Raw genomic sequence first — 27441 nt, forward strand, 5'->3', positions numbered from 1 at the left:
AACATTGGCTGAGGGGCGAATGACTGCGAGTTACTGTTTTGACTTAATGTATATATTCCCATGGTTACCTCACCCTCGCATTACATAATGGGTGTGACATGAGCTAATGCTGGGTTTCACAAACTCGGTCCTGGGGCCCCCCTGCGTGCATGTCTTGTTTTTTGCCGTAGCACTACACAGCTCAATCAAATAAGCAAAGCTTGATGATGAGTTGGTTATTTGAATCAGCTGTGTAGTGCTGGGGGGGGACCGAGTTTGGGAAACCCTGAGCTAATGGACAGAAAAATAAATTACATTTGTATTCCCTCTTCTCAGATGGGCTGATAAAAGTAACAAAATTGACTGTGGTTTACTGGGTCGCTAGTCTCCGCCCAGCCAAGAGTGAGGTCCACCTCAGAATGTGTGTGATTCAAGTTAATATTTTCAACACTGAGGGACCACGACCACAGACTGCTGCAGGGCTGCTGTGAGGTTTTATGGTCAAAGACCAGCAGTCCTGTGTCTGTCTCTAATCAGCTGGTTCTGGATCAGAGGGTGAGGTCATCAGCTTCTCATCACACAATCAACAAGCTTCGACAGAGAGCAGAGGGGGGAAATGCCCCTAGTCTACTCTTAGTATACTGTCAATCTGTGCTGCTAAAAGGAAGGGTAGTAAGAGATTTTTCCTTTCTATCAATCCCTCTCTCAGTCATTGAATCTCAAGCATGCTCACTCGCATGTGCACACACACACACTCATACACACGCACTAAACCAGCCGGTGACACAGTGCAGAAAAATGGGTCGCAACTCAACTGAAGCAAGGAAAAGTTAAACAGTGTGAGGAGTTCATCCTGCGTTTCCTTCTGTCTTTCCATCTCCCTTCATCCGTCTCTCAGACTGTCTGGCTGTCTGTTTACCTCCTCTGTAGCATAACCACAGTGTTTCCATTCCCCTGCCTGCCTGCCCGCCTACCTGAGCAGCTACACTACACTACCTATTGCACCCAACTAGGAAAGTAGAGGTCAGCAAATCAGGAGTACTATAAGTCAGGGGCTTTATACTGTATGGACAGTGTCCACTTTTCAATTACTGAAGAATGTCCTTGTTAACAATCAATGTTGAGATGAGCGGCTGGGAGAAGGAGCAGTATTAGACGTTCTCAAACAAACACGCTTTCACACACACGCACACCAAACATCTGTCAATCAGGTGTGGCGTGAGTGTGACAGACAGAGTACTGAGCTCAGGGATCCTGTGGTGCAGAAACAGAGCGAAATGCCCATGTGATCAAGGGAGATATGAGCCAACCGGAGAGAGAGCGAGAGAGAGGAAGAACCCACTCCTCGAAAAGCAGCTGTACTGGAACTGTCCACTACCTCACTCTGTTGTTGCTACAAGGTCAAAGCCCTAACATCCCAGCCTAGACTCCCACCACCAACGACTCTAAATAGCAGAGCCCATAGACTCTCAAACTACGCATCGGATAGATTCAGGAAATTATGGTAATTGCGATTGGAAAAACCAACAGCATGCCGCAGAGCTGGGGTCGTGACGCACCTCTGAGGAACACACTCGGAGTGTGTGTGTCCCAGCTTGGTCTGTGCCCTGTGCAGAGTCAAACACGGTGAAAAGCTGGTCTCTTATACCCAGGGCCTTCTAATGTATGCTCTATGGTAAAACACCTTTGGACTCAGTCTACCCTCACTGTACCTGGCTCATTTAGAGGTGCCATTTATACTCAGCAGACATCACACTGAATTAAGTCTCAAGCTCTAATTTGTCTTTAATAAATCTGCCAATGTTTGCCCTCAGAGATGCATAGCTACTTCTGGGAACTGTGTGTCTCTGGAGCACATCTCACCACCAAAATCCATTTCAATATCGTTCCTCTTTATTAGAGAAAATATTAAGAGTGGTTGTTTCTTGAGGGTCTTGATCACTGTCAATCCTTTACCATACCAAACCATGGACCAAACTACTGACAGAATTATGCATTGCAAACTGCAAAGACTAACAGACTTGTTACACCTTACTCTCTCAAATATCTTACCATTACATCGTTGTAGACTCAACAGTAGTCTAATCCTTAATGTCAATAGACAGTCACACATCATATTTACAACACCCAGTCCAACTCCTGGCCAAAGAGGCCCTATGTTTCCCATCTGGCATGTCATTGTTTTATAGCTCCTGTGTTGACTGAGGGAGGAGATGTGCTCTTTATCTCCATTGACTTACAGTCAGGTACTCTCCTGTATTGAAATGTTCTTGCCAAACTTTCCAGGGCTTTGGCAGTTTTTCCTCAACTTTAGGTTGTTTACTGTACGGCAAATAGAAAGGTCTCCACAGAGTAATCCTGCTAAGCTGACTGAACATAAACCTGCAATGGAAGAATACTGAAGAGGGAGCTGACCTTTTACACACAGGTGGTTTTCATTTTCTGGTGGACACTCAAATGTCATCATCTACATTTTTAAAAACTGTATGGGCCTGTCTGTAAAGCAGTTTATCCCACATCTGCTTTAGATCAGCAGTGAATCATCTCAGATCACAGTTTTCAGTGTCTGCTGCCAGGGCCAAATCTGATTAAAAGCCGTTTCCAATGTGCGTAATTGCCACATGTCATGAGCAACACACTCACAGTGGATCTGTCTAATATCATAGCTAATGGATCGCAATTCTTTCCACCCTCCAGGCAATTACAGTGTTTTCAGTGTAGTGTAGTGGTGCTTCTGAAAACACGTAGCAAGGCAGTGACTGTGACAAGCAGCGCCCCAGAGAAACCAACCCAGTCAGTTGAAGGCTCCTCTCACTCAGACAAAGCAGTGCTTTGACAAATAATAAGAGGCTGTGGCGCCAATATGATCTCTGCACTCCGCTGCAGCTTGCCTTCCCTGGTAGTGTGGCCAAATGCCTGTTTATCAGATGGGCAGACTACCAGTTTTCAGGGACCTCACCCTGGTCCTGACAGAAGCTCCTCAGACGAGACAATCACATCTTAGCTTCTCCCTGGAGCCAGCTGAGTCATACAGAGGCACAGCAACATGACTGTGTCACCAAATGTAACATGAGAGCAAGAAAATGAAATACCTAAGGCATGTCCTACGACAAGGCAGGCACACCACAAAACACTGTCAGACAATGTCAACAGAAAGTGCCACGTGACTGCAGCTGCATGTTCAGCTCACATCTGCATCCAGAATAGAGCTACCCCACCGCAGAAACACTACACACAACACACAACCCAGACGGTTCATGGCAGCCACATTAAAGGCAATTGAAAATGACAAATAACCTTTAGCAGCAGAAAACGGACGGAGGAGATTGAGAAAGCGAGGGAAAACATAAGCGAGGCCAACTGCGATCACTCAGTTGGGTCTGTGAGCATGTGCGCCTGCCTGCCTGCCCGGCCCAGTGAAGCAAACAGCTACAGGACTCCAGGGGCCCATAGCTGGCCCTCACAGTGACCTCACTCTACAGGTATGTGAACACAGCCCAGTCCTGCACGGGTCACAGAGACAGGAAGAGAGACGGCTGGAGAGGGAGAGAGGGGGAGGGTAGGAGAGAGAGGAACAAAGAGACAAATGGAAAGGAAGAGCAAGGGGAAAGGGAGGATATAAAGAGAGGGAGAGGTGGGGGAGTGAGAGAGAGATGATATGGGAGAGGAGTGGGTGAGTAAGCGTCTTGGATGAGCCAAGTGGGTAAAGAGTAGTGAGAGGATGGATAGATACTGGAACATGGAAACATCTTCCATCTTCTGAATAAACAGCAGGGTGCTGTTCTCAAGCAAAACATCTGGGAAACTCTAAACTGGTAACTGTGTAACCATCCTTGTCAACAGTGGCTATGAGTAATCCTGCACTATAATTTGCGCTATTAACTGGAATAACTATGACGCTCAAAAAAGACAACACTATATCAATGTCTACATGTTAAAGTTTGTTAAGCACAGAATGATCCTGAATGCAATCTTAGGTTTCTTTCCAATTCATCATGATGTCCTGGTTCTTACTGGGTGTAATTGCAGTCATAAAGATTTTAGCTACATAACACAAGGTCAGATCTCTCCAATATCATGGATAGTTCTGAATGACATGTAGATCCCTCACAGAAGTTGAGTGGATTATGTATGTATCTCTCATACAGCGGTGCGGGTTTAATGGGTCTCTGTAGATCCCTGTGATTCCTCCTGACTCTTTGGCTCTGGTTAGAATGAGTCACACAGAGGTCTTCCATTGGAGCGGTCCCAGATCTGCCGTCTCTAACACGTCTTGTGTTTTCACTACTATACAGCTGGACGGACTCTTATTCAACTCACCAGTGGAAAGTACCCTAACTGGGCTCACTACCGTCTATCACCTGGGCACTCATACTGATCCTATTATTCTGCTGGAGTGCGTGGCTGAAGAGAGAGGGGTTTAAGGGGAAATGTAGGGAGCAGTTTTCCATAGACACCCCAGTGTTCCATGATGTCAGCTGAACTCGGGGAGAGAAACAATGGCTCATGGAAGCCATTAAGTGATCAACTGCGTGTTTAAATAGGACCCGATCTCCATACGGACAGTGAGGCGATCAGCTAATGTGGACGGCTTTATGTGATAATAAAAATCAAATGGCCAGTCTGGATGTGTCAGGAGCGTAGGCTGTGAAGGGCTTCCAGGACGTTGAATCCCATGCCAGCTGCTAAAGCCTATAGATCTGGCAGGCCCTGCATGAGGCCTACAGCCAGAGACAATCCCCCTTCCTCTGTCTTTCCCACACACACACTGCACACTGTATGCTCAAATACTGAGCTTCCCACAGTTGTGAAAGACATTAAACGAAAATCTTCCTGTGTGCCTGCGCGGAATTGGAAAATAGAAAGCGAGGAGAACTGAGAATCTGGAAGCAACCAGCCCTCCTGTCAGTGTCTGTTCCTGGAGAACTAGCAGCCACTCTGACCTCCATTCTCGCTCATTTTGATGTTTCCAAACAGACAAATTCCTTTCCACAGACAAGAGTTAATTTACTTCACTCGAAAACGTTCCAGTTTCTGCATGCTATAACTGTTAACATTTCAGAGAGAGAGAGAAAGTCAAGAATCATAACATGCCCTTAAGAGTCACAATTTAAAACGCCATTCATGTGTGATCCGCAGGACAATAGTAGGGCCTAAACAGAGACAACTAGACAAAACAAAACAAACCAGAACAAAGGAGGGGAACTTTGTCAACTAGAATCACTCTCTGAAAGACACCTTGCCGCAGGAATGAAAGCTTCACAAGGCCCATTGAGTATGCGTGGGTGTGTGAATAAGAAATTGGGAACTTGAGCTGCCCTTCTGGGTAAAATATGGAGTCTCATATATTCACTCATATAACCTACTGAAACCTGAGAACATTTCTCAACAAATATGTGTCAAATCCTAACAAATTAGCTGGCATGGCAAGAACTGCATGCTGCCAAGTCAATCTCTATTCATTGGTCATGCACATTGCAGCTCTATGAAACAATGCTCATTCTTCAATCCTCTAAACAATCACTTCCCCTTTGGTTTCCCTTCCCTCCATGATGGGTGAAACTGTTCTACTACTGTGCCAGCAGACTGGTCTCATAGATTAGACGTAACATTGTAAATGTAAAACCGAGACACTCAAATTAGTATGATATGTTATGTTTGGTATGGTTACATAAGACAGAAGGTTACTTCAAACAAAAACGAAAGTGGGGGTAGTTGGTCGGGGTGGATGGGTAAGCGTATAACGCAAACGTCTAGCAACCCAAAGGTTGCGTGTTCGAATCTCATCACGGACAACTTTAGTTACTTACTACTTTTTAGCTACTTTGCAACTACTTAGCATGTTAGCTAAACCTTCCCCTAACCCTAACCTTAACCCTTTTAGCTAACCCTTCCCTAACCTTAACCCTTTTAGCTAACCTTTCCCTAACCCTAACCTTAACCCTTTAACCTAACTCCTAACTTTAACCCTAACCCCTATAGCTAGCTAACGTTAGCTACCTAGCTAATGTTAGCAACAACAAATTGGATTTCATAACATATCGTAAGAATTGCTATTTGTAACATATCATATGAATTGTCATTCGTAACATATCATACGAATTGTCATTCGTAACATATCATACGAATTGTAATTCGTAACATATCATACGAATTGTAATTACATTTACATTTTAGTCATTTAGCAGACGCTCTTATCCAGAGCGACTTACAGTTAGTGAATACATATATATATTTTTTATACTGGCCCCCTGTGGGAAACGAACCCACAACCCTGGCGTTGCAAACGCCATGCTCTATCAACTGAGCTACATCCCTGCCGGCCATTCCCTCCCCTACCCTGGACGACGCTGGGCCAATTGTGCGCCGCCCATGAGTCTCCCGGTCGCGGCCGGCTGCGACAGAGCCTGGATTCGAACCAGGATCTCTAGTGGCACAGTTAGCACTGCGATGCAGTGCCTTAGACCACTGCGCCACTCAGGAGACTAATTCGTAACATACCATACGAAATGAATGATGGAGATCCACAAATGAATACATACCATACGAAACGTAACATATCATACTAAATGGAGTGTCTCCGATTTATGTACAGAATAATACGAAATACTCTGAGACCACTTTGGTGCCAGGGGAGGAAACAGCTCTGAGATAGAAGTTTTGCCCTTAAAATAGAAAATATGCATCTAATACATGCTCCTATCAAACACTATGAATATTTCCATTAGTATGAATGCAGTATCTTGTGACAAACAGCCAGGTCTGCCCTTTGTAGGTCTGAATGGCCATGCGGTGCTCAAGCGGGGGGGTATTACTATTTCTGCATACATAATAACCCATCTATCACCCTGTTCTAAAGGGTAAAAATGAACACCACTCTCCACCTATCTGTGGGAGACTTCTCCACCCGACGGACACAGAGAGCAAAGGCGTGCGCAATGTGGCCCGAGAAGATAACGGAGCTAGCCAAGCAAGCTGAACAGACCTTCACTCTTTCACTTCCCATCTTTCACTTCACTCCCTCCCTCTCCTTTCTATCTTTGACAGTAAAGGCGGCTGAGGCTCTGAGACCATGTGTGAGGAAGATATTGCACCACCATCTCAATTCAGATCCAGAACTCAAGCAGCGCAGTCAGACGGCGGCACGATGAAGCAATTTTCCATTAAATGGCCCATAACAAAAGTAGCATTCAGCGTGAAGAACAGAATGTGGACCCTGTCGTAAAAGTCAGACGGCATTTTGATATGCCCAGCTCTCATCTCAGCCTGCAGCCTGCTCTTTAACACTTTACAGTCCTCTCTCTCTCTCTCTCTGTACTCTGCCCCTCTCATCATCATCTGATGCCTGCCTGCCTCCCCTGACAAACAGGGAGATCAGGGTCAGATCATTACGAGAAGCATTTTGTAATCCCGTTACTGGAGGAATCGAAAGTAAAAAGCACAAGGCTTGTCAGGGCAAGTGTGTGAGGAATGCTTACACAGAGGCATAATCTAACACGTTGCATGGTGTGAGTTTTAGCTTGTAGCTCCCACTTGGCTGTCATTTCTTCTTTGGGAGTTTGCTAGGCCATATGGCCTAGTTACAGTTGTAAGAAGTGATGTAACACTTTGAAGAGCAACATGAGAACTAAACCACTCTACAGTTTCTTTTGAAATTTGGAAGAAGAACTAAGCTTCCCTACAGTGTTCCCTTACAGACTAGCCCCAGTCAGGTTAAAAACCAAGAATGCAGAATAACTATGACTGGACAAAACACAATGAATACTATTGGTATTAATACCCATGCCGTTTGAACCAACGTACATCATCACACAAACATAGGAGCACCTACAGTACATATTATCCAAACTAGTGCCCTTAACCTCAGCGCTTTCACCTTTGTAATCCAAGGTAAGTCAAGGTATTCATTTCAAAATATATATATGGATTTTAGCAATTTACATTTTCAGAGAGCAATTAAAGAGACAAATCCTTTCCATTGCAACAGACAGCCTAATACTTCGCTTGACACCTCTAAAATAGCTTAACATTGAATTGGATTTAGAGCTGTTGAAATGCTCATCATTCATTCCCATGAAGAGGAGATGAGATGGAGTGGAAGATCATGGTGAGACCTTAACCCCATAAGTGTATCACTGTCACTTACACTACTGGTCAAACGTTTTAGAACACCTACTCATTCAAGGGTTTTTCTTTATTTGTACTATTTTCTACATTGTAGAATGTTAGTGAAGACATCAACACTATGAAATAACACATATGGAATCATGTAGTAACCCAAAAAATGTTAAACAAATCAAAATATATTTTATATTTGAGATTCTACAAATAGCCACCCTTTGCCTTGATGACAGCTTTGCACACTCTTGGCATTCTCTCAACCAGCTTCATGAGATAGTCACCTGGAATGCATTTCAATTAACAGGTGTGTCTTCTTAAAAGTTAATTTGTGGAATTTCTTTCCTTCTTAATGCGTTTGAGCCAATCAGTTTGTGTTGTGACAAATTATACAGAAGATAGCCCTATTTGGTAAAATACCAAGTCCATATTATGGCAAGAACAGCTCAAATAAGCAAAGAGAAATGACAGTCCATCATAAATTTAAGACATGAAGGTCAGTCAATATGGAACATTTCAATAACTTTGAAAGTATCTTCAAGTGCAGTCGCAAAACTCATCAAGCGCTATGATGAAACTGGCTCTCATGAGGACCGCCACAGGAATGGAAGACCCAGAGTTACCTCTGCTGCAGAGGATAAGTTCATTAGAGTTACCAGCCTCAGAAATTGCAGCCCAAATAAATGCTTCAGAGTTCAAGTAACAGACACATCTCAATATCAACTGTTCAGAGGAGACTGCGTGAATCAGGCCTTCATGGTCGAATTGCTGCAAAGAAACCACTACTAAAGGACACCAATAATAAGAAGAGACTTGCTTGGGCCAAGAAACATGAGCGATGGACATTAGACCGGTGGAAATGTGTCCTTTGGTCTGGAGTCCAAATTTGAGATTTTTGGTTCCAACCGCAGTGTCTTTGTGAGACGCGGTGATCGTGAACGGATGATCTCCGCATGTGTATTTCCCACCGTAAAGCATGGAGGAGGTGGTGTTATGATGTGGGGGTGCTTTGCTGGTGACACTGTCTGTGATTTATTTAGAATTCAAGGCACACTTAACCAGCATGGCTACCACAGCATTCTGCAGCGATACGCCATCCCATCTGGTTTGGGCTTAGTGGGACTATCATTTATTTATCAACAGGACAATGACCCAACACACCTCCAGGCTGTGTAAGGAGTGATGGAGTGCTGCATCAGATGACCTGGCCTCCACAATCCCCCGACCTCAACCCAATTGAGATGGTTTGAGATGAGTCAGACCGCAGAGTGAAGTAAAAGCAGCCAACAAGTGCTCAGCATTTGTGGGAACTCCTTCAAGACTGTTGGAAAAGCATTCCTGGTGAAGCTGGTTGAGAGAATGCCAAGAATGTGTAAAGCTGTCATCAAGGCAAAGGGTGGCTACTTTGAAGAATCTCAAATATAAAATATATTTATTTAACACTTTTTTGTTTACTACATGATTCCATATGTGTTATTTCATAGTTTTGATGTCTTCACCATTATTCTACAATGTAGAAAATAGTAAAAAATAAAGAAAAACCCTTGAATGAGTAGGTGTTCTAAAACTTTTGACCGGTGGTGTACATGTCATTGGAAACCAGAGTGGGCTGAGTTACAGTGAGAAGACCCTTCAAATGCGTCATCCATCCATGGGCCTAGGGCCCCTCAGCCATATAGCAGTTACTGTTTTATCAATATTAGTGCCAGAGATAAGAGACAGCTCTCATATAGCTCAGACTCAGCAGCAAGCTGTAACACAATGTCCAATATTCATAACTATATTCATAACTATGTAGACACAATCACCACTTCATTAAAACAGTTTCAATAAATCAAATCAGGTTTTTATGAGCTATATCCTCTAGAATAAATAATAGAAGCTATAGAATGGTGGAGAAAGTCTTTGATCTAAATATAAAACTTTGAAATGAAAAAAGAAATGCTGCCTGCCAAGCAGATAAATTAACCAACTGTAATATCATATTGCTTAAAGATGTGTTATAAAGGTGTTTTATCATTTCAGACAGTTGTTTTGAAAGTAGCGCTCACAAGCAAAAAATAGGTCCCTGAAAAAGGTTACCAATTGTGTACAGTCATCCATTTCGTATGATATGTTACGTTATGCAAAAATATATATATATATGTTCTTCGTGCAATTCATATGATATGTTACGAATTCCAATTCGTACAATATGTTACGAATTTGTAAGTGCTCAAGATCCTGTTCAATCTCTAATTATTCTCTTCATAAAATAACTCAGTGAGGTGAGAAAGCTCAACTTCCTCTCCCTTATACACTCACGCTGTGCCATATCATTTTGGCTTGGAGGGACTGGACCACTGGGCCTATGGGCAGTTGGCCTGGCAGCAGACCCAGCTCTGCCTAATGCCCTAGATATCCGAGAGGGTTCTCTCTGGCCGTGGTCAGCCAGCCTCAGCCCAAGGCAGCCAGCTAGTTCAGCACTTCTAAATGCGTGCCTGTGTGACCGCAACAGGTGTTGGACATTGGAGCTCCATGCTCCTCATTAAAAAGCGCTTTAGCACTCCTGTGTCTGTGGTGGCTGGCCAGCACGAGGCCAGTGCGGCGGTCTGTAATCTGGTTACCAGTCAGCCAGAGGCATCAGCGGGAAGTCAAATTCACATTTAATGACTAACCTCCATCTGTATCATGGTTTACTGTAGCCTGAGAGACAAAGCTCTGAAGCCGGGCCAGTCCCACACCTGTCCTTGGCTCACTGTTAATTCACCAATAATGAGTTTGGATGGTGCTGGCTGGTGTCAGATTCCGGACCTAACATACAAACATAGTGGTTCTGGGGCCTAGCAGAGAGGCTAGTCTTCCCTGACTGAGTCCAAGTACTGTACTGTAGATAGATGCGTGAGTCATAGCATTTCATTGAGCGCTCAAGCAGTATGTTTATGATTATGGCACTATGTCTTGTTTAAGTTCAACATTCAACTTCCTCAATCCAATTTTGCTGACAGAAGCAGCACCTAAATGGAGGATTATGTCTGAGTTCATTCAAAGGACACTCATGACAGCACCTTCACAGCAGTGTGTGTGTGAGAGAGAGAAGAGATGTTAACCCCTGCTCTAATGAAGATATGCAGAAACTGCTTATCCAATAGAAATTCCCGATCAAACTTGTAGTCGATGTCATGGCAACGTTAGCTAGCATAGCTCATGCGCAGAAACACGTTATCAGGTCTAACGTGTGTCGCGCCGAACTACGCATGTGCAGGCCGTTAAACCAAGCGCACTCCTTCAATATAAAACTGTCTTTGACAAAAATGAAAACGTGTCAGTTTGTCACTTTCACGAGGTTGTAGTAATGACAGGTTCAGCCACTTAAAACATCGGCTCGAATCTAGGTTTTGCATTTAGAATTTGAGAAAAATTAACAACTAAGGATACATTTTTCACTTCTCCCATTGACTTGCCAAACACCTGTCTGGTCTGTCTAGTCTGCTTCGCAACGCGTTCTTGAATTATCGCTATGTTGCGCCTCTGGGTTTGAAAACTCTGTGCTAATACAGTGTTTCCCAAATACTTACACTGGCCAGAATGTGTCTCACTTTGTGTGATATATACTTGATCAATTGCTCATAGGGAACAAAAGTTAGTGACAAACAATACAGATGATGTATCTCAGGCATTGTTTGAATACATTTTGGAAATTGATTAAGGCAATAGCACAGATCAACATACACTTGCTTGGGGCCAATTTGCACCATAGGTCTTCCAACGCTACTGATCACATCCTACAGGTGTTAACGACCCACAAATAAAAATATATGATCAAGGTCATTCAAATTTCAGACGTTTTTCATCATTCATTTGGTTTTATAGTTGTGAGAAGTGTTTTGTGTTAATCTGCAAGAAGAAGATGGGAAAGTGGATCTTCACAGTTATAATTAACTGTCCCCTTCATGATTCAGTTACTCTACTGGGGCAATTCATCAGTATGGGACGGAAACTTTCAGCATTTTCTCCATGGGATTTGAGGGTAGATTTAACCTAAATACATACGTAGCTAGAACTTTTCTCTTTCCACCTCCTGACTTAGGTATTTCTGGCTGAGCAGCATTTCTTCCAGTCTATATTTAATTTTCACAAAGCACAGCAACCAAAGGCATGTGACTTTCCAGAATGCTGCTGTGTTTAAGTGATTTTTAAGTCAGAGTTAGGTTTCCAAACATACCATAAGCATATCAGCCTTTAATTAAAGGCAACACAAAAGCCATGGCCTTATTTTCTTCTCTAGACTTGGATACCAGTCAAACTTTGACACCGAGAGAAACACTGCCAAGCAGTTGAGAGCACAAACCAGGATGTGTGTGTGGATGTGTGATTATCAGTTTCCCTGTCAGTTTGTGATGTTTGGGAAACCCTGACATACACTACCTATATATACAAAAGTATGTGGACACTCCTTCAAATTAGTGGATTCGGCAACTCTATTAGGGCAGAACTTTGACGAATTGACTTGTTGGAAAGGTGACATCCTAGGACGGTGCCACGTTGAAAGTCACTGAGCTCTTCAATAAGGCCATTCTACTGCCAATGTTTGTCTATGGAGATCGCATAGCTGTGTGCTCAATTTTATACACCTGGCTGAAATACTGTAGCCGAATCCACTAATTTGAAGGGGTGTCCACATACTTTTGTATATATAGTGTATGTTGTGCACCGGGAGGACAGTCAGTCAATAGACTCCCCCACAGTTCTGGCACAGCCACTTCTGCTGCACAGGCCCGGTTACAGCCTCTTAAGTACACCTTTTAGCACCACTATCTGAACCAGACTATTACTCACCCAGAGACCATACAATGTCTCATCATCCGGCACCCTTTAACCTAACAAGACTGAAGTCCCTGCCAAGTTTATCAGTGTTATACGTCAACTTCTCGTCAGTAGTGCAGCTATGAGATCATTGTAGTTCCTCAGGTCATTGTGCCCACGGTGACACACAGGTTATGTATGTTAAACCTGCAGCTTAAGCAATGAGCACACTAACAAACAGGATGTGACACACTGAATATCAACGTGAACATCCAGAGGAAGGGAACTCATGGAGGCCCGGCCATTCATACCCATGGCCATCATCCAAACAGAGTAAAACTCTTAGAACCGATACACACTTGTTTCTGGTTCAATCACTATGAGTTTTTAACTTCAACATTATTTGAGGTTGAATGATAAACCGATTTTTCTTCTCCTCTCTTCAAATAGTAGAGTATCTTAAATCATACAGGGGTTTTCCTCAGTCTTTGTTGTGAGTACTGCACTAGACGTATGCGATACCAGACCCGGTCTCAGGAATGGCGAACTCTGGAGATCCCTTCGATCTCGACTGAGTTAGGTATATCTGCTCTTAGTTGTTTTGCACCTTACTTGTGGAATGATCTCAAAGGCTCTCTCAAGTTGGATGAATTGGTGCCTCTAGGGCAATTCAAAACACTGATTGAGGACCTTTTTACTGAAGAATGTGTTTGTTTTTCGATGATTGTGTTAAGCTTTTTGTGTACTGATGTGAATATTGATGTGTATATTGATGTGTTTAATGGGTATACAGGGCTCATCTGAGAAAGAGACCTTGGTCTCAGCATGACTCCCTGTCAAAATAAAGGTTAAATCAAAATACAAAAAACACATCTGATACACATTCAAAGTGTGACCCGTCTGCCATTCTCATCACTGCCCCAAAGACAGACACCGTGCACGGTACACTTACCGAATTGTCTCGGTGGTGCAAGGCAGTTAACCCCCAACAACAACTGCTCCCCGGGCGCCGATTAAGGCAGCCCCGTGCACCTCTCTGATTCAGAGGGGTTGGGTTAAATGCGGAAGACACATTTCAGTTGAATGCATTCAGTTGTGCAACTGACTAGGTATCCCCTTTTCTTTCAGCCCTATTCTTCTCCATGGTTAACGTACATGGGGTGGAAAAGGACTGTGTGTGTGGAACACATTACTGCATTTGGGAGTAATAAGCACACTGGACCGTGGCATCTATGGCAGGCTGTGTGTTCCCTAAAGGCATTATTTGATTTGTCTGTACTGTACTTGGCCAAAAAGTCTTACTTCCTCCTTTTAGCAGCAGTGAGACTGTTGCACGTTACTCAACTTTCACATGAATATATTGTAATTTCTTCGCTTTATGAATCATCAAACTCAAAGTTGTGTAAATGCAAGAAGACACATAGGACTTTGTATTTAGCTGTACTGGTGACATTGACTTTCAGAGAATTGGGGAAGTTGACTTGCCAGTCTGAAGGCGGAAGCACGAGATTCATCTCAGGATGTTGCCATGGCACTCATCACTCAGTTTACCCATGGTAAACATTCTGAACATCTGGCTGTGGTCGAGACACACTGAGGGCCGTCGCTACAGCTAGTGGAAATGACAACACTCAGTTTACTCACAAAATAAACTCCTGAGTAATGGAAAACCATGACATACTTGGATTCAACTTTCAAACTACCATACATGAACATGTAACTGACTTCATGTATACTGAACAAAAATATAAACGCAACATGTAAAGTGTTGGTTCCATGTTTCATGAGCTGAAATAAAGATCCCAGAAATGTTCCATAAGCACAAAAAGCGTATTTCTCTAAAATGTTGTGCCCAAATTTGTTTACATCCCTGTTAGTGAGCATTTATCCTTTGCCAAGATAATCCATCCACCTGACAGGTGTGGCATATCAAGAAGCTGATTAAACAGCATGATCATTACACAGGTGCACCTTGTGCTGGGGACAATAAAAGGCCAATGTGCAGTTGTCATACAACGCCACAGATGCTGGCATGCTGACTGCAGGAATGTCCACCAGAGCTGATGCCAGAGAACTGAATGTTAATTTCTCTACCATAAGCCGCCTCCAACGTCGATTTAGAGATTTGGCAGTACATCCAACCGGCATCACAACCACAGACCACGTGTAACCACGCCAGCCCAGGACCTCCACATCCGGCTTCTTCACTTGCGGGATGGTCTGAGACTAGCCACCCGGACAGCTGATGAAACTGTGGGTTTGCACAACTGAAGAATTTCTGCACAAACTGTCAGAAACCATCTCAGGGAAGCTGACAGACAGCGTGTATGGTGTCGTGTGAGCGAGGGGTTTGCTGATGTCAACGTTGTGAACAGAGTGCCCCATGGTGGGGTTATGGTATGGGTAGGCATAAGCTATGGACAACGAACACAACTGCATTTTATCAATGACAATTTGAATGCACAGACATACCGTGATGAGATCCTGAGGCCCATTGTCGTGCCATTCATCCGCCACCATCACCTCATGTTTCAACATGATAATGCACGGCCCCATGTCGCAAGGATCTGTACACAATTCCTGGAAGCTGAAAATGTCCCAGTTCTTCCATGGCCTGAATACTCACCAGACATGTCACCCATTCAGCATGTTTGGGATGCTATGGATCGACGTGTACGACAGCGTGTTCCAGTTCCCGCCAATATCCAGCAACTTCGCACTTCCATTGAAGAGGAGTGGGACAACATTCCACAATCAACAACCTGATCAACTCTACGTGAAGGAGATGTGTCGTGCTGCATGAGGCAAATGGTGGTCACACCAGATACTGACTGGTTTTCTGATCCACGGCCCTACTTATTTTTTAAGGTATCTGTGACCAACCGATTCATATCTGTATTCACAGTCATGTGAAATCCATAGATTAGGGCCTAATAAATGTATTTCAATTAACTGATTTCCTTATATGAACTGTAACTTAATAACATATTTGAAATTGTTGCATGTTGCGTTTATATTTTTGTTAAGTGTATAACAAAGCATTTCCATTGTTGGTGGAACATTGGGGCTGCTGGCTGGGCTGGGCTCACCTGGCTCAACCTCCTTCCTGTTTTTGTGGGAAAAAATGCCTGCGGTACCATTGACAGTGGGTCTGTGTCCAGGACATAGTAAAACAAACACCCGGCTTTGGGCTACGCAATCAATGTGTCCGTGGTAAAGGTAATTTAAGGGCAGTGGTTCTGCCTGCCGGCTCCTGTAAACAGGCGTGCCTCCTGCAGGTCGTTACTAATGCGGAGCTAGATGAGCCGGGGATGGAGCCCTGCCCTGACCACAAGGCATGTGTCACATTTCAGACTGGACTGTGAAAGCTGCTTCAACCGCCTCAACTGGTGCTGACTCACTTGGACTGACACACAAACAAACAAGTAGCGGTGTGTGGGTAACATCACTGGGGAAGCCAGAAAAAAATACCATTACAATCTATTTGTTGTGATAATTGCGTTGTTTGCTCTATAACCTGTTAGTTCATATGCCTTGCGACCGTGATATATAGTCCTAAAGGCAGAGGCAATAAGAAGACACAGTGGCAGAATAGATTCAACCACACCTTTGTTTCATCACAAAACCAGAGAGCAACCTCTGTCCGGTGAAGTCCACAAAGCATATTGCATGTAACAAACAGTTACATGACCTACAGCATGGTCAAAATAGGTAATGTTTCTGACATTGTCGGGAACTACTGAATTAGGACCAGAGTTACCGCAAGTCGCAAAGAAAACAGGAGCTGCCTCCTCTATTCCAGTACCATTTAAACTTCAACATTATCTAATCACCTATGCTTAGTCTAATACAGTGACAACTAAAAGATACCAAAAACAATTTAGTCCAATCAACACAAGCTAAATATGATGTGGCTGTCCATGGTTCAGATTTCTGTGTGTGTGTGTGTGTGTGTGTGTGTGTGTGTGTGTGTGCGCGTTCGTGCTAGTAGAAAAACATGTTGACTCACCCTACTTGTAGAGAAACACCAATGCCATCCTCCTCTCTTTCATGTTGATGAAACGGTCTCTCACTCTGTCATACTGTACACGCTTTTAATTTTGTTGTCCTAGGCTTCCTGGCTAAAATGCTTGCTTTCATGGGCAACGTTAACTAGTTAACATTAGCCTTCTACATCTAGCTACATATTGAACTTCCATCCTCTCAGGCCAGGGGCGCAATGTATGAATTAATGGTTGGATCAGAATTGCCGTTATAATCATTGGCCAGTACGGAGAATTAAGTAAAACCACAATACCAAATCCCTATCTCCATCCATGGCTAATTCAGGAAAGGGCCACCGGAGGACAACAACACGCAACAATTCAAATTATTTCTGTCAGTGACGTATGCTCTCAATGCGATTTGATGGGAGTGACACCAAATCCAAACTGGCTTCCCTTAAAACATTTTTTGGGTGCGCCAGGACCATTTACAGTTGAGCTCAACCAGTTTAGCACAACGCTGATTGGCTTTTATTTTACAATTTTTTTTATCAAGGGAGGCCAAATGCTTGCTGGCTTCCCTTGCATTCAATGCTACGGGCGGCAACAATGTCATAATTTTTTGGATCAGACAGCATCAGATAGATGGGCCACACATACAGAGACAGAGGGACGCTGTTTCGCTCGCTCAGATTCTTTCTCTGGTGAGATGCATTCAGCCTCTTGCTAATTTAAGGAAAATTATGAAACACAGAGAGGCGAAAGAAAAAAGAAATTTTTATTTTTATTTTTGTTTTGGTCAATTTTGGGGGGGAAGCCTGGCTTCCCTTGGCATCCATGAATACACGCCACTGACACACACACACCTTTTATTCCACAACTTGCTGTGAGAACACTTTGAATCTCTAAACACTAAAACACACCAGACACATCTTTGATTTAGTTTAGCCCAGTAAGCCCACCCCCATTCATTCTTGGGATTGGGCATAATTGTCTCTTTAGATCTATAAAAACTGATGGGATTAAACAATTTAGCAAGCAGGCCAACCATACTGTTTATGGCTTTGAACATGAGGTAATGAGCAGCATGCCAGGACTTGAGGGTGAAATATTTTCCTCACCCACTTTGCCAGTCATGTCCCTCTCACAATCTCTTCTTATAGAAGCAAAGTCTCAGCCCTCGAGTAGGCCTCTTGCAGGTTTACATCTCACGGACTATACCTCATCTTTATGGTAATGAATGGACCAGATAAAACATAGATAAATCTATCCTTGGCACCGGACAAAAGGAGAACTAACATAGATCGAGTCTATCTTCCATTCTCAAACAGCTCTTCAACAGAACAGCACTTCAAGGCTGTGAATTACACAGTTGAATCAAAAAGGTCGAGATTGAAAATAATATATTCAAAATAAAAGTGATGTTCCAGTGAAAACGCCTCTATCCAATTTGTAAGTCGCTCTGGATAAGAGCGTCTGCTAAATGACGTAAATGTAAATGTATTCATCTGCAGCGTTTACATTGGCTGTCTCCTGGCTGTGTAACATTAACAGTGTTTGGAGCATCGTTCTAGTTAATGGATGTATTTATGCTGTGCTGGAGCGTGAGGCCTTTGACAGACTACAGGTGTTTTAACTATGTACCGCAGCTGGAGAATCAAACGCACAGTTTATCAGACCTATGCAGCAGACTCACTGCATGCCCCGTGTTTATTACATGAGCTTTACCTCACACATAACTATCCTCACACAGCACAGGACTCATGTTCCATTCTATAGCTGCTTGATTGGGCACTGGGTTGGGTTTGTATTGTCATTAAATGAGCACTGATTGCCTCTACAGTACTGATTGCCTAGTATTGTTTGTCAAAGACAGTGTTGCATCATAGGAGGAAAGGGCACTCACTGGTAATTAAATGCGGTTTTGAATGAGAAATGATTTATATTTACATTGTAATAATAATAATATGCCATTTAGCAGACGCTTTTATCCAAAGCGACTTACAGTCATGTGTGCATAAATTTTTACGTATGGGTGGTCCCGGGGATCGAACCCACTACCCTGGCGTTACAAGCGCCATGCTCTACCAATTGAGCTACAGAGGACCACCCATTGTCAATGGAAATGTATGTAAAAATTAGAAATTGACAATTATAAAGGAGGTTACACCACAGTACTGGTAGGCGAAGCCTGCATGGAACATTTCATTTTTATATCATTGTGCCGAGACTGGCATACAGAAGAGTTCCAAAATGAAAGAGTTCATATCACACAAGTGTGTGTTTGTGTGAGTAGAACATATAATTGATGCAGTAGGTCATTATTTGAACTATATTTGATTGCTCGCATCAAACAAGTCCAGGTTTTCTCCAAATTTCCAAATGAATATAGTGGAAGGAGTTATTTTATTGTGTTTGTCCACTCTTCACATATTCCACCTTGTTCTAAAATCTTTATTCCACTATGATACAGGTTCATTACCTTCTCATTGTCTCACTTTCATATGGTATTAAACACACCAACCAACTATGTGGTCTTGATTAAACAGGTCCTATATGCCCTTATGTGGAACACAGCACTGGTCAGGAAGACCCAGTGTCTGGAGCATTTTTATTGCCTTCAGTGATGTACACCTTCCAGCCTTGAATTGATCACAAGGATAGCAGGGTTACAGTCTACATGCAGATTTGGCTGACAAAAAAACAGAGCACATGTATGATGAGGCCTGCAACTTCCTAAACCACATGTGAAGAGTAACAACTAGCCGACATTATGTGGTCAAAAAAGGAAAAGCAGGCCTGTGGGTGAGACATAGACCTTAGATTGAAACAGTTGCAGCCAATGTGGAAATGAGTGGCGATTGGTTGGCCACGTGTTATGGGTAAGGAGGCTTGCGAGACACGTTCTGTTTCCTGTGAGCCACAGAGAACCCATGTGACAAAAGATGCCACATGTTCTAGCAGTATCCTGTCAACAGTCTGAACCATATCTATACCAGCCACAGAGCTCCTAGTAAGACCAGTAGGAGAATAGTTGGATTTTTGTGCATTTAAATTGTCTGGTGGTGGTGGAATGGAAAGTTTCAGGGACAAGGCTGAGATAGAAAGGAATCTTTACAGATGACACAACTGAGGAGGACGGTTTCCTGTTAAAACACTTACATGACACTAAGAGGCCTACATGTGGGGGACAATGTGCTCAGTTCATTTACCAAGTCATAGGCCTACTACACTAGAAGCTTCAATTACAAAACTTTTATTTACATTTACATTTACATTTGTTATTTATTTTTTATTTATTTAATCTACCATTCACACTTGCATTTTCCTGTGGCACAGCATTGTACCATTATATAGGCACAGAATAGAGTGTGAACAATGGTGTGCACTCTTAGGGGAAAAAAAGGTGCTATCTAGAACCTAAAAGCGTTTTTCAGCTGTCCCCATAGGAAAACCCTTTTAAGAACCGTTTTTGGTTCCAGGTAGAACCCTTTTGGGTTCCATGTAGAACCCTTTCCACAGAGAGTTTTACATGGAACCAAAAATGGTTCTACCTGGAACCAAAATGGGTTATCCTATGGGGACAGCTAAAGACACCTTTTTGAACCCTTAAAAAATATATATAAGAGTGTGTGTGTTTTAACAGTAAGAGGTCCAGTCTAAAGCCTTAGGTAGAAAGGAAGCCAGGCCTGAGTGTGTCTGCTAAATAAACACCTGATGAATCAGGAGAACTCACTGGAGTCTATCGGACTGGGGAGAAGAACAGGAGAAGCAGAGAAAGAAGTATAGCCTATTTTCATTGGGCCACTGTGCAAAAGATTGAGGTTAAATACTTAATCCATAATAATCCTATTCATACAGAAGTGATTCCAATTTTCAGATTATGTGATTTTTATGTGATCTATCAATGTAATTCTGTCTGTGTAGGCTGGTCATGTTTTTATTGTAGCCTAACCCTGCCCGAAATTACATGAAAAAAATATCCTTAAAAGTAGACTACAATAAATAATATAGCATGACATGCAAATTAATTATGTAGCACAATAACATAATATCAATAATTTAGGTCTATTGAGCACTAAAATAGAATTCTGGCTTAATTCAATTTACATGAGAAACACTGACATCTTACCTGCTAACAAGAACGTCGGCAACAGAAAGCAGTAGAGCAGTCCACATACCACCTGAAGTTCCATGAGCGCGCTTCCCAAATGCACTGCTTAGCTCCAGTCTACAGTCCCGCTGACATTCCTCGACGGAACGTTAAATTCCACCCAATCAATTTTAATAAACCCAGTCCGCAATAATTGTTCATGGTTTTCAAAACAGTCTTTTGAACCGAGAAAATAACGCGGTGCGGTCATTCCACTAGGCAGACATATGACTTCCAAAAGTAAACTTTTTCAAGTTTCCAGAGTGGTGGACCAATGAAATCTATTGATGTTCTTGTTCTGTAAATCCACAACACATCTTCACCTCCTCACATTTCGGGGGATATAACGATTATTCGCACGAAATTGTAAACAAAAACTATCAGCTCTCCCGTATTGAAACAACTCTCCTCTCTTGCCGCCCCTTGGACTGAATATTCCCTGTAAAGCAATATCTTCATGGAAAAAGTGATTCACCAGTAGGACCTACTGCAACAGTTGAACTGTTCTTTCAGTCGCTGTAAATCCAATTCACTCTCACTGGGTTGGCACTTCCTCTGAATGTTTTTCTCTCTTCATATCCTAGCTAACTATTTTAAGGTGTCTTTTAGAAAGCAACATGTCAAAGAGGAAGACTATCCCACAAGCCTACCCAATTAATGTATGGTAATTTCGAAAGAAACGAATTAATGTTTCAGCGTATTCAGCTATTCTATATCATAATTAACGCATGTTTGAGGACCTCTCACTGTCAGCAGCATCAGCTATCAAATCAATTAAAACCTGCGGTTGTCCTACTTAAAAGAGCACATTGTCGTTTTACGTTGACACATGACACTTACACACTTTAGGCTATGGAAGGAAATTATGGAAGAAACTTTGCTATAAGTGACACTCTTACATCAACATGCTAATAAATAACCATACCTTAACTGCGCAGTAAAACCAGTAGCCTATGATTTTTGATATTAGACCCCCGAAAACTTATCGGCACTCGGTAATCTTCTGAAGAAGTTTCACACTGCTGTAACCTGCTTGAAATTGACTCTACATCTTCTAAATAAAGATTGTCCGGTAAATCATTAGCGTCCTCTAGCGGTAGACCAAGCCCAACTCATCACACACACACACACTCACACGCACAAACCCACACGCACACACCCACACGCACACACCCAATTTACAACATTAAGAAAATCACTCTTCAAATAATGTCCAGAAAAAAAGAAAAGAAAAGTAAAGGGGAACATCACCCGGACTATATACATTGACCCTCCCCCTTTGTTTTTACACTGCTGCTACTCGCTGTTTATTATCTATGCATAGTCACGTACAAATTACGACTAACCTGTACCCCCACACATTGACTCGGTACCGGTACCCCCTGTATATAGCCTCGTTATTGTTATTTTATTGAGTTACTTTTTTAGTTCATTTTTTACTTTAGTTTATTTAGTAACGCGGTAATGCCTAGATGGGATACAGCTTTTGTCAAATTCACGTCAAACGTTTTTGGGGAGTTTTTTTCATTTTAGCTAACCCTAACCCTTTTCCTAACCTTAACCTAAATATCCTAACCTGTTACTTTAATGCTCCTAACCTGCTACGAAAAGTTAATTTTGACTAAAGCTGTATCCCTTCTAGACAAAACGGGCTCACGCCGGGAGGCAGCCCGGTCCCAAATCGAATGCAATCAACTCTACCTGGGCATGCCAGGGGCATTAATATAATCCCCTTAATCACAAAATAGTTTATAAACTACATCCTGTACTGTCTAATGACACAGACTTCTCACAACTGATTCGTTCAAAAAAGTTGATGTACTATGTACTGGCCAATCATTAAACAAAGTATTTGTACGGGGCGGGAGGAGGGTGTGGCTTATGAAGGTCCCGTGACCATTTCGCGCGAAAATTTGTTGCATGTTCCTGTGATGAAGTTCACGTCATAGAGACTTTGATCAAGCCTTCTTAAATATATAACTCGGTGACTCAAACTGCTGAGTTGAAATTTATTTATCGTTTGACCATTCGTCTTTCCTGACCCGAAGAGAATCGTGTGGTTCTAGATTGACATTATTATGTCTCAGGCGCGGGTCACCGATTTTTTCATCCAGAGAAAGAAAGGTGCTAGTGGGGCTGCGCATGGTAATGGCAATAAAACGCTAGTTGTGGACAATGGAGTGGACACTGTAACAAGTAAGCCCGGCACAAGATCTACTCGGTCGAAAATCAAGAACGCAGCACCTACTACAAAGGTTACGATAAAGACTTCAAAATCCTCACGTTCTGAAAACAGTGTACAGGAGGAGTTTTGGAGGGTTATTGACGAGGCGACTTCGGTCGATAAGGTGGAGAGCGTGTCTGGTGTGCTGGCGAGGTCCGACTCGGAAAAACAAACACTTCTCTCGAGCCCTCGAACTCCCAAGAGGACCTCTGCAGACGCGGAGTTCGATCTTGGATCAGCTGTATTTTCAACCACTACTGAACATAGCACAGCGAAGAAGCGTCTTCGGATCGAGGCAAATAACGATTCCAACGCTGCAGGGACAAGTCCTGAACGGCTTAAAGTTGTAAAGAAGTCTGTCAGGAAGAAATTGATTCTCTTCAAAGACGATGAACAGGTAATGTTGGCTTAATAATGGTATTTTTGTAGGCTGCCGTGCCTCGTTGGCCAAAGCCTAGCTTTGGGGACATTAATGTTATTAAAAAAATTTTTTTTTTGTAAATTAAGGTCTGTGGTAAACACAGGCATATGAGATCTTATAGCTACGCGTTATGATACAATCTTCATCAACTAACGTCACTTATGTAGGCTAATCAAAACAAGCACAAATGCTTCAAAGGTAATGTTAACTGACTGATATTATAGTAACTAATTTGCGGTCTTTAGGACTACAAGTTGGCGAACTCTATTGCTAGAAATAACAACCAATCAAGTCTGGTCCAGAATGATTAGCTAGCTAGAAATCATAAGTTAGACACAACAAAAGACCTCACATAGACAGGACAAGGCACGGCACATTTTTTGGTTTTGTCGTTGTCGTTGGTTTGTACTCCCTCTCCTAATTATGTGTTCACCAACAGTTTCCTAGTTTGGCTACTAGTAGCTAAAGAATTTGAAGACAAATTCTGAAGGGGACTGAATGTTTACTAGTCACAACTTCTTTTTTTGTATCAGGTAAACCACCGTCTGGCTAAAGATGTCCCGCAGGTACCCAATCCACTACCTGTTGAGAAAGAATCAAAGAATTTAGTTAATCACAGTGCCAACAATTCTCCAACGCGCAAACCGCACGTTCAGGGCAGTTCAAAACCAAAAGCTGGGAACAAGGTACAGTATTTTTGGTGGCTTATGCTTTCACCTCTGCTCATCACTGTTGTCTACACACCTAATCACAATTAGCCTAAATTCTGTGGGAGAATGTGATTCCGTTTATCCTCAAGTTACTCTTTAGTCATACCATAATGGACAGCATCTTAACAAATGTTTCAATGGCGTTGATTGTTGTCTTTCTACTACATCAGACTTTCTCCAAAGAGGATGTTGTGGCCCTCAAGTTCCGCCTTCAGAAGATCAAGGGCCAGACAAGGAAGGCTGAGAACCTGCCCTCTACGGCCCCGGAGTCTACTGCTACTGCCCCAGACCTTAAGTCAAAGCTAGCCCATGTCAAAGAGCTTGCTGCTAAGGCACAACACAGGAAGGAGGAGAGGTTAGCAGAGGAGGCCAGATCTACTGAGGAAAATAATCGGCCACAAACCGAGGATGGGTGAGGATGAAACAAGTATTTCAATTTTAGACAATAACCTTAAATTCTGCCAGGGTGGGTGAAGCTCAAAATAGTGAAATTTAATGCACATTTATTCTACCACCTTTTTTAGGGGTCTTTGTTGAGAAATGGTGTTGCTGTAGTGGCTTTGATTATAAGTACTCCTTTGTCCTGATCTAGAATATGCTCTTTTTCAGAGAGAAGCTCCCAGCCTACCAGCGGTACCATACTCTTGCCCAGGATGTTCCCCCTGGCCTCAGCCTGCCCTTCCAGTACAAACTGCTTGCTGAAATGTTCCGTAGCATGGACACCATAGTGGGAATGCTCTTCAACCGCTCAGAGACTGTTACCTTTGCCAAAGTGAAGCAGGGTGTCCAGGACATGATGCACAAGTATGGAGCAAACTACAACTATCTAATTGGATGATTAGTAGAAAACCATGGGAAGGAGCAGCAGAAATATTCATTACTTTTTCTTTTTCTTTCACAGGCGTTTTGAGGAGACCCATGTGGGCCAGATTAAGACAGTCTATCCTACTGCCTACCATTTCCGCCAGGAGAGAAACATTCCTACATTCAGTGCTACAGTGAAGAAGTCTAGCTACCAGCTCACAGTAGAGCCTGTCATTGAAGCCGGTGAGGGGATGGTCTCATGATACTTTGTATTCTTTCAACACAGATGAGTGTATTTGAATAATTGCTGATATGAGTGTCTTTCTTGTCTGTTTTTGTTTCTCAGATAAGAGTGAGGCACGTCCAGTGCTTGCTGCTTCCCGCCTGTTGGAGAGGAGATGTATTTTTCATCAAAACCTTGTCAGCATTGTGAAAGGGCATCACAAGGTAGGCACCATAAGAGATAATATTTTGTACCTGTTTACTGTGAGATGACCCGACTTGGTAACCGATCTGTATATGTTGTCTTTAGGAGTTCCTTGCCAAGTTGAATCCTCCTATTAGAGTCCCAGATGACAAGCTTACCCGCTGGCACCCTCGCTTCAATGTGGATGAGGTGCCCAATGTCCTGCCCAGTGAGTTGCCCCAGCCCCCCCAGGGAGCTGAGAAGCTAACCACTGCCCAGGAGGTTCTGGACAAGGCCCGCTCCATGATGACCCCTAAGGTACTTACTGACCTGTCTGTCCTGCATTCTCCTCCACACATCCAACCCTTGCAGTCAACGCTGCTGTTTTCTCTATATAACATCAACTGTGTGACGAAGACACTATCCACTTTATATTTGTAAATGGTCATACTGGCCATTGCACATTTTAATAATTTATACTGTATATCCTATTGTGTACTTCTACTACTATTTTATTGCACTGTTGCGGGAGCTTGCAAGTAAGCATTTCTGCACGGTTTATACTTGCTGTAAACTGTGCACATGACGAATAAACCTTGATTTGATTGGGCTTTAGTTTGATAAGACATTCATTTCAATTGCATTGTTTGGTATTAATAATTTAGCTCTTTCCAGATGGAGAAAGCGCTGGCCAACATGGCTCTGAAGACAGCAGAGATGGTCTGTGTAAAAGAGCAAGAGCCTGTTCCACAAACTCCCGTAGCTCCTGCTGAAACTCACCGTGCCCTCAAAGGGGTGTCTCAGTCCCTGCTGGAGAGGGTAGGTCACCCTGCTGTTCCACTTAGGACACATGATAAATGTGTGCATGTGGTACAGTGTGCCCTATGCAGTGAGGACTGGGACTGACCCCTCTTTTTGTTGTAGATCCGAGCAAAGGAGGCTCAGAATCTCCAGGCTGCCATGACCCGGAACCCTCAGCAGGAGGAGCGCCTTGTGATGATGTCACGGCTGGGGGAGCTGGCTCGGATCCTGCGTAACGTCTTTGTGGCAGAGAAGAAACCCGCCCTGATCATGGAGGTGGCATGTAACCGGATGGTCTCTAGTTACCGCTCTGCCCTAAGCACAGGTGAGTCATCTGAAGAAATGCCTGATTTCTATTTTAAAAATGTCCATTGGTTTTCATTGCATTAGTTCTGAGGTTGACTGACTTATTTTTAGGTGATATGGAGACACACCTTCGCTTGCTGGCAGAACTGACTCCTGAATGGCTTACCATTCACACAATTAGAAAGGACTTCTATCTCAAGTTGAGCAAGACCATGGACCTGAATGTGGTACTGGAGAAGCTGAAGCAGAAGACCAAAGAGGAAGAAAGGCTTTGAAATGGCTGTTTTTCAATGATGTGTAATTTGAGTAGAGACGTGTGTATATAATGCAATTTGTGACTTCAAGTCTTTTAGTGATTATTGTACAATGCTTGGCTGGTTTGTTTACATTTTAAAGCAAGTAAAACTGCTTGTACCAATTCAATAAGCTTGCGTATTTTTCGTGTGTAGATTGACGCTGTGTGCATGCATTGTGTTCAATGATTTTGTGGATTCTAACACCAACTAATTTTGCGGGTGGTTTTACAGTTGTGGGAGACTGTTCCCGGTTGATTAGGTAGTATTTGACAGTTGTCCTATTTTTGTAATAAAAGCTTTCTAGTTCATGGACAGGTTTATTTTACTTGCCCTGTCTGTGTTTTAATCCTTGTTTTTGAAACTGCACACCAGCATTGGATTAAATAGGTTTACTACTGTCAACTGCCATTTTATTTCTGCTTGCACACAGATTTCCATCAAGCAGGTTTGTGTTC

At 42.9% G+C, this 27441-nt stretch overlaps 2 protein-coding genes across 2 annotated transcripts in view; one reads left to right on the plus strand and one right to left on the minus strand.

Moving 5' to 3' along the window:
• LOC311111805 (piezo-type mechanosensitive ion channel component 1-like) overlaps positions 1-21140 on the minus strand; it is a 72674-nt gene extending 51534 nt beyond the window's left edge. The window contains exon 1 of the mRNA XM_084154659.1: positions 20998-21140. Coding sequence (XP_084010785.1) covers positions 20998-21061 — 64 coding nt within the window. The 5' untranslated portion in view covers positions 21062-21140. The remainder of the gene's footprint in view (positions 1-20997) is intronic.
• A 1796-nt stretch (positions 21141-22936) lies between these two features.
• On the plus strand, positions 22937-27388 carry LOC311111289 (DNA replication factor Cdt1-like). Its single transcript, XM_084154005.1, has 10 exons — positions 22937-23639; positions 24197-24349; positions 24544-24785; positions 24983-25177; positions 25275-25420; positions 25524-25624; positions 25710-25901; positions 26259-26402; positions 26508-26709; positions 26802-27388. The coding sequence occupies exons 1-10, from the start codon at positions 23097-23099 to the stop codon at positions 26963-26965; spliced, it is 2082 nt and encodes a 693-aa protein (XP_084010131.1). The 5' UTR covers positions 22937-23096; the 3' UTR covers positions 26966-27388.
• The last annotated feature ends 53 nt before the right edge of the window (positions 27389-27441 follow it).

Source organism: Coregonus lavaretus (assembly GCF_964263955.1).
Source record: "Coregonus lavaretus genome assembly, chromosome: 37".
NCBI classification, from domain to species: domain Eukaryota; kingdom Metazoa; phylum Chordata; class Actinopteri; order Salmoniformes; family Salmonidae; genus Coregonus; species Coregonus lavaretus.

Excerpts from the sequence above, each read along its gene's own strand:
- LOC311111289 (XM_084154005.1), top strand. The coding sequence starts at position 23,097 with ATGTCTCAGGCGCGGGTCACCGATTTTTTCATCCAGAGAAAGAAAGGT. Across the intron at positions 24,786-24,982 it reads CGGCCACAAACCGAGGATGG|AGAGAAGCTCCCAGCCTACC; the intron begins GTGAGGATGAAA and ends GCTCTTTTTCAG. Across the intron at positions 25,421-25,523 it reads AGAGCCTGTCATTGAAGCCG|ATAAGAGTGAGGCACGTCCA; the intron begins GTGAGGGGATGG and ends TTTGTTTCTCAG.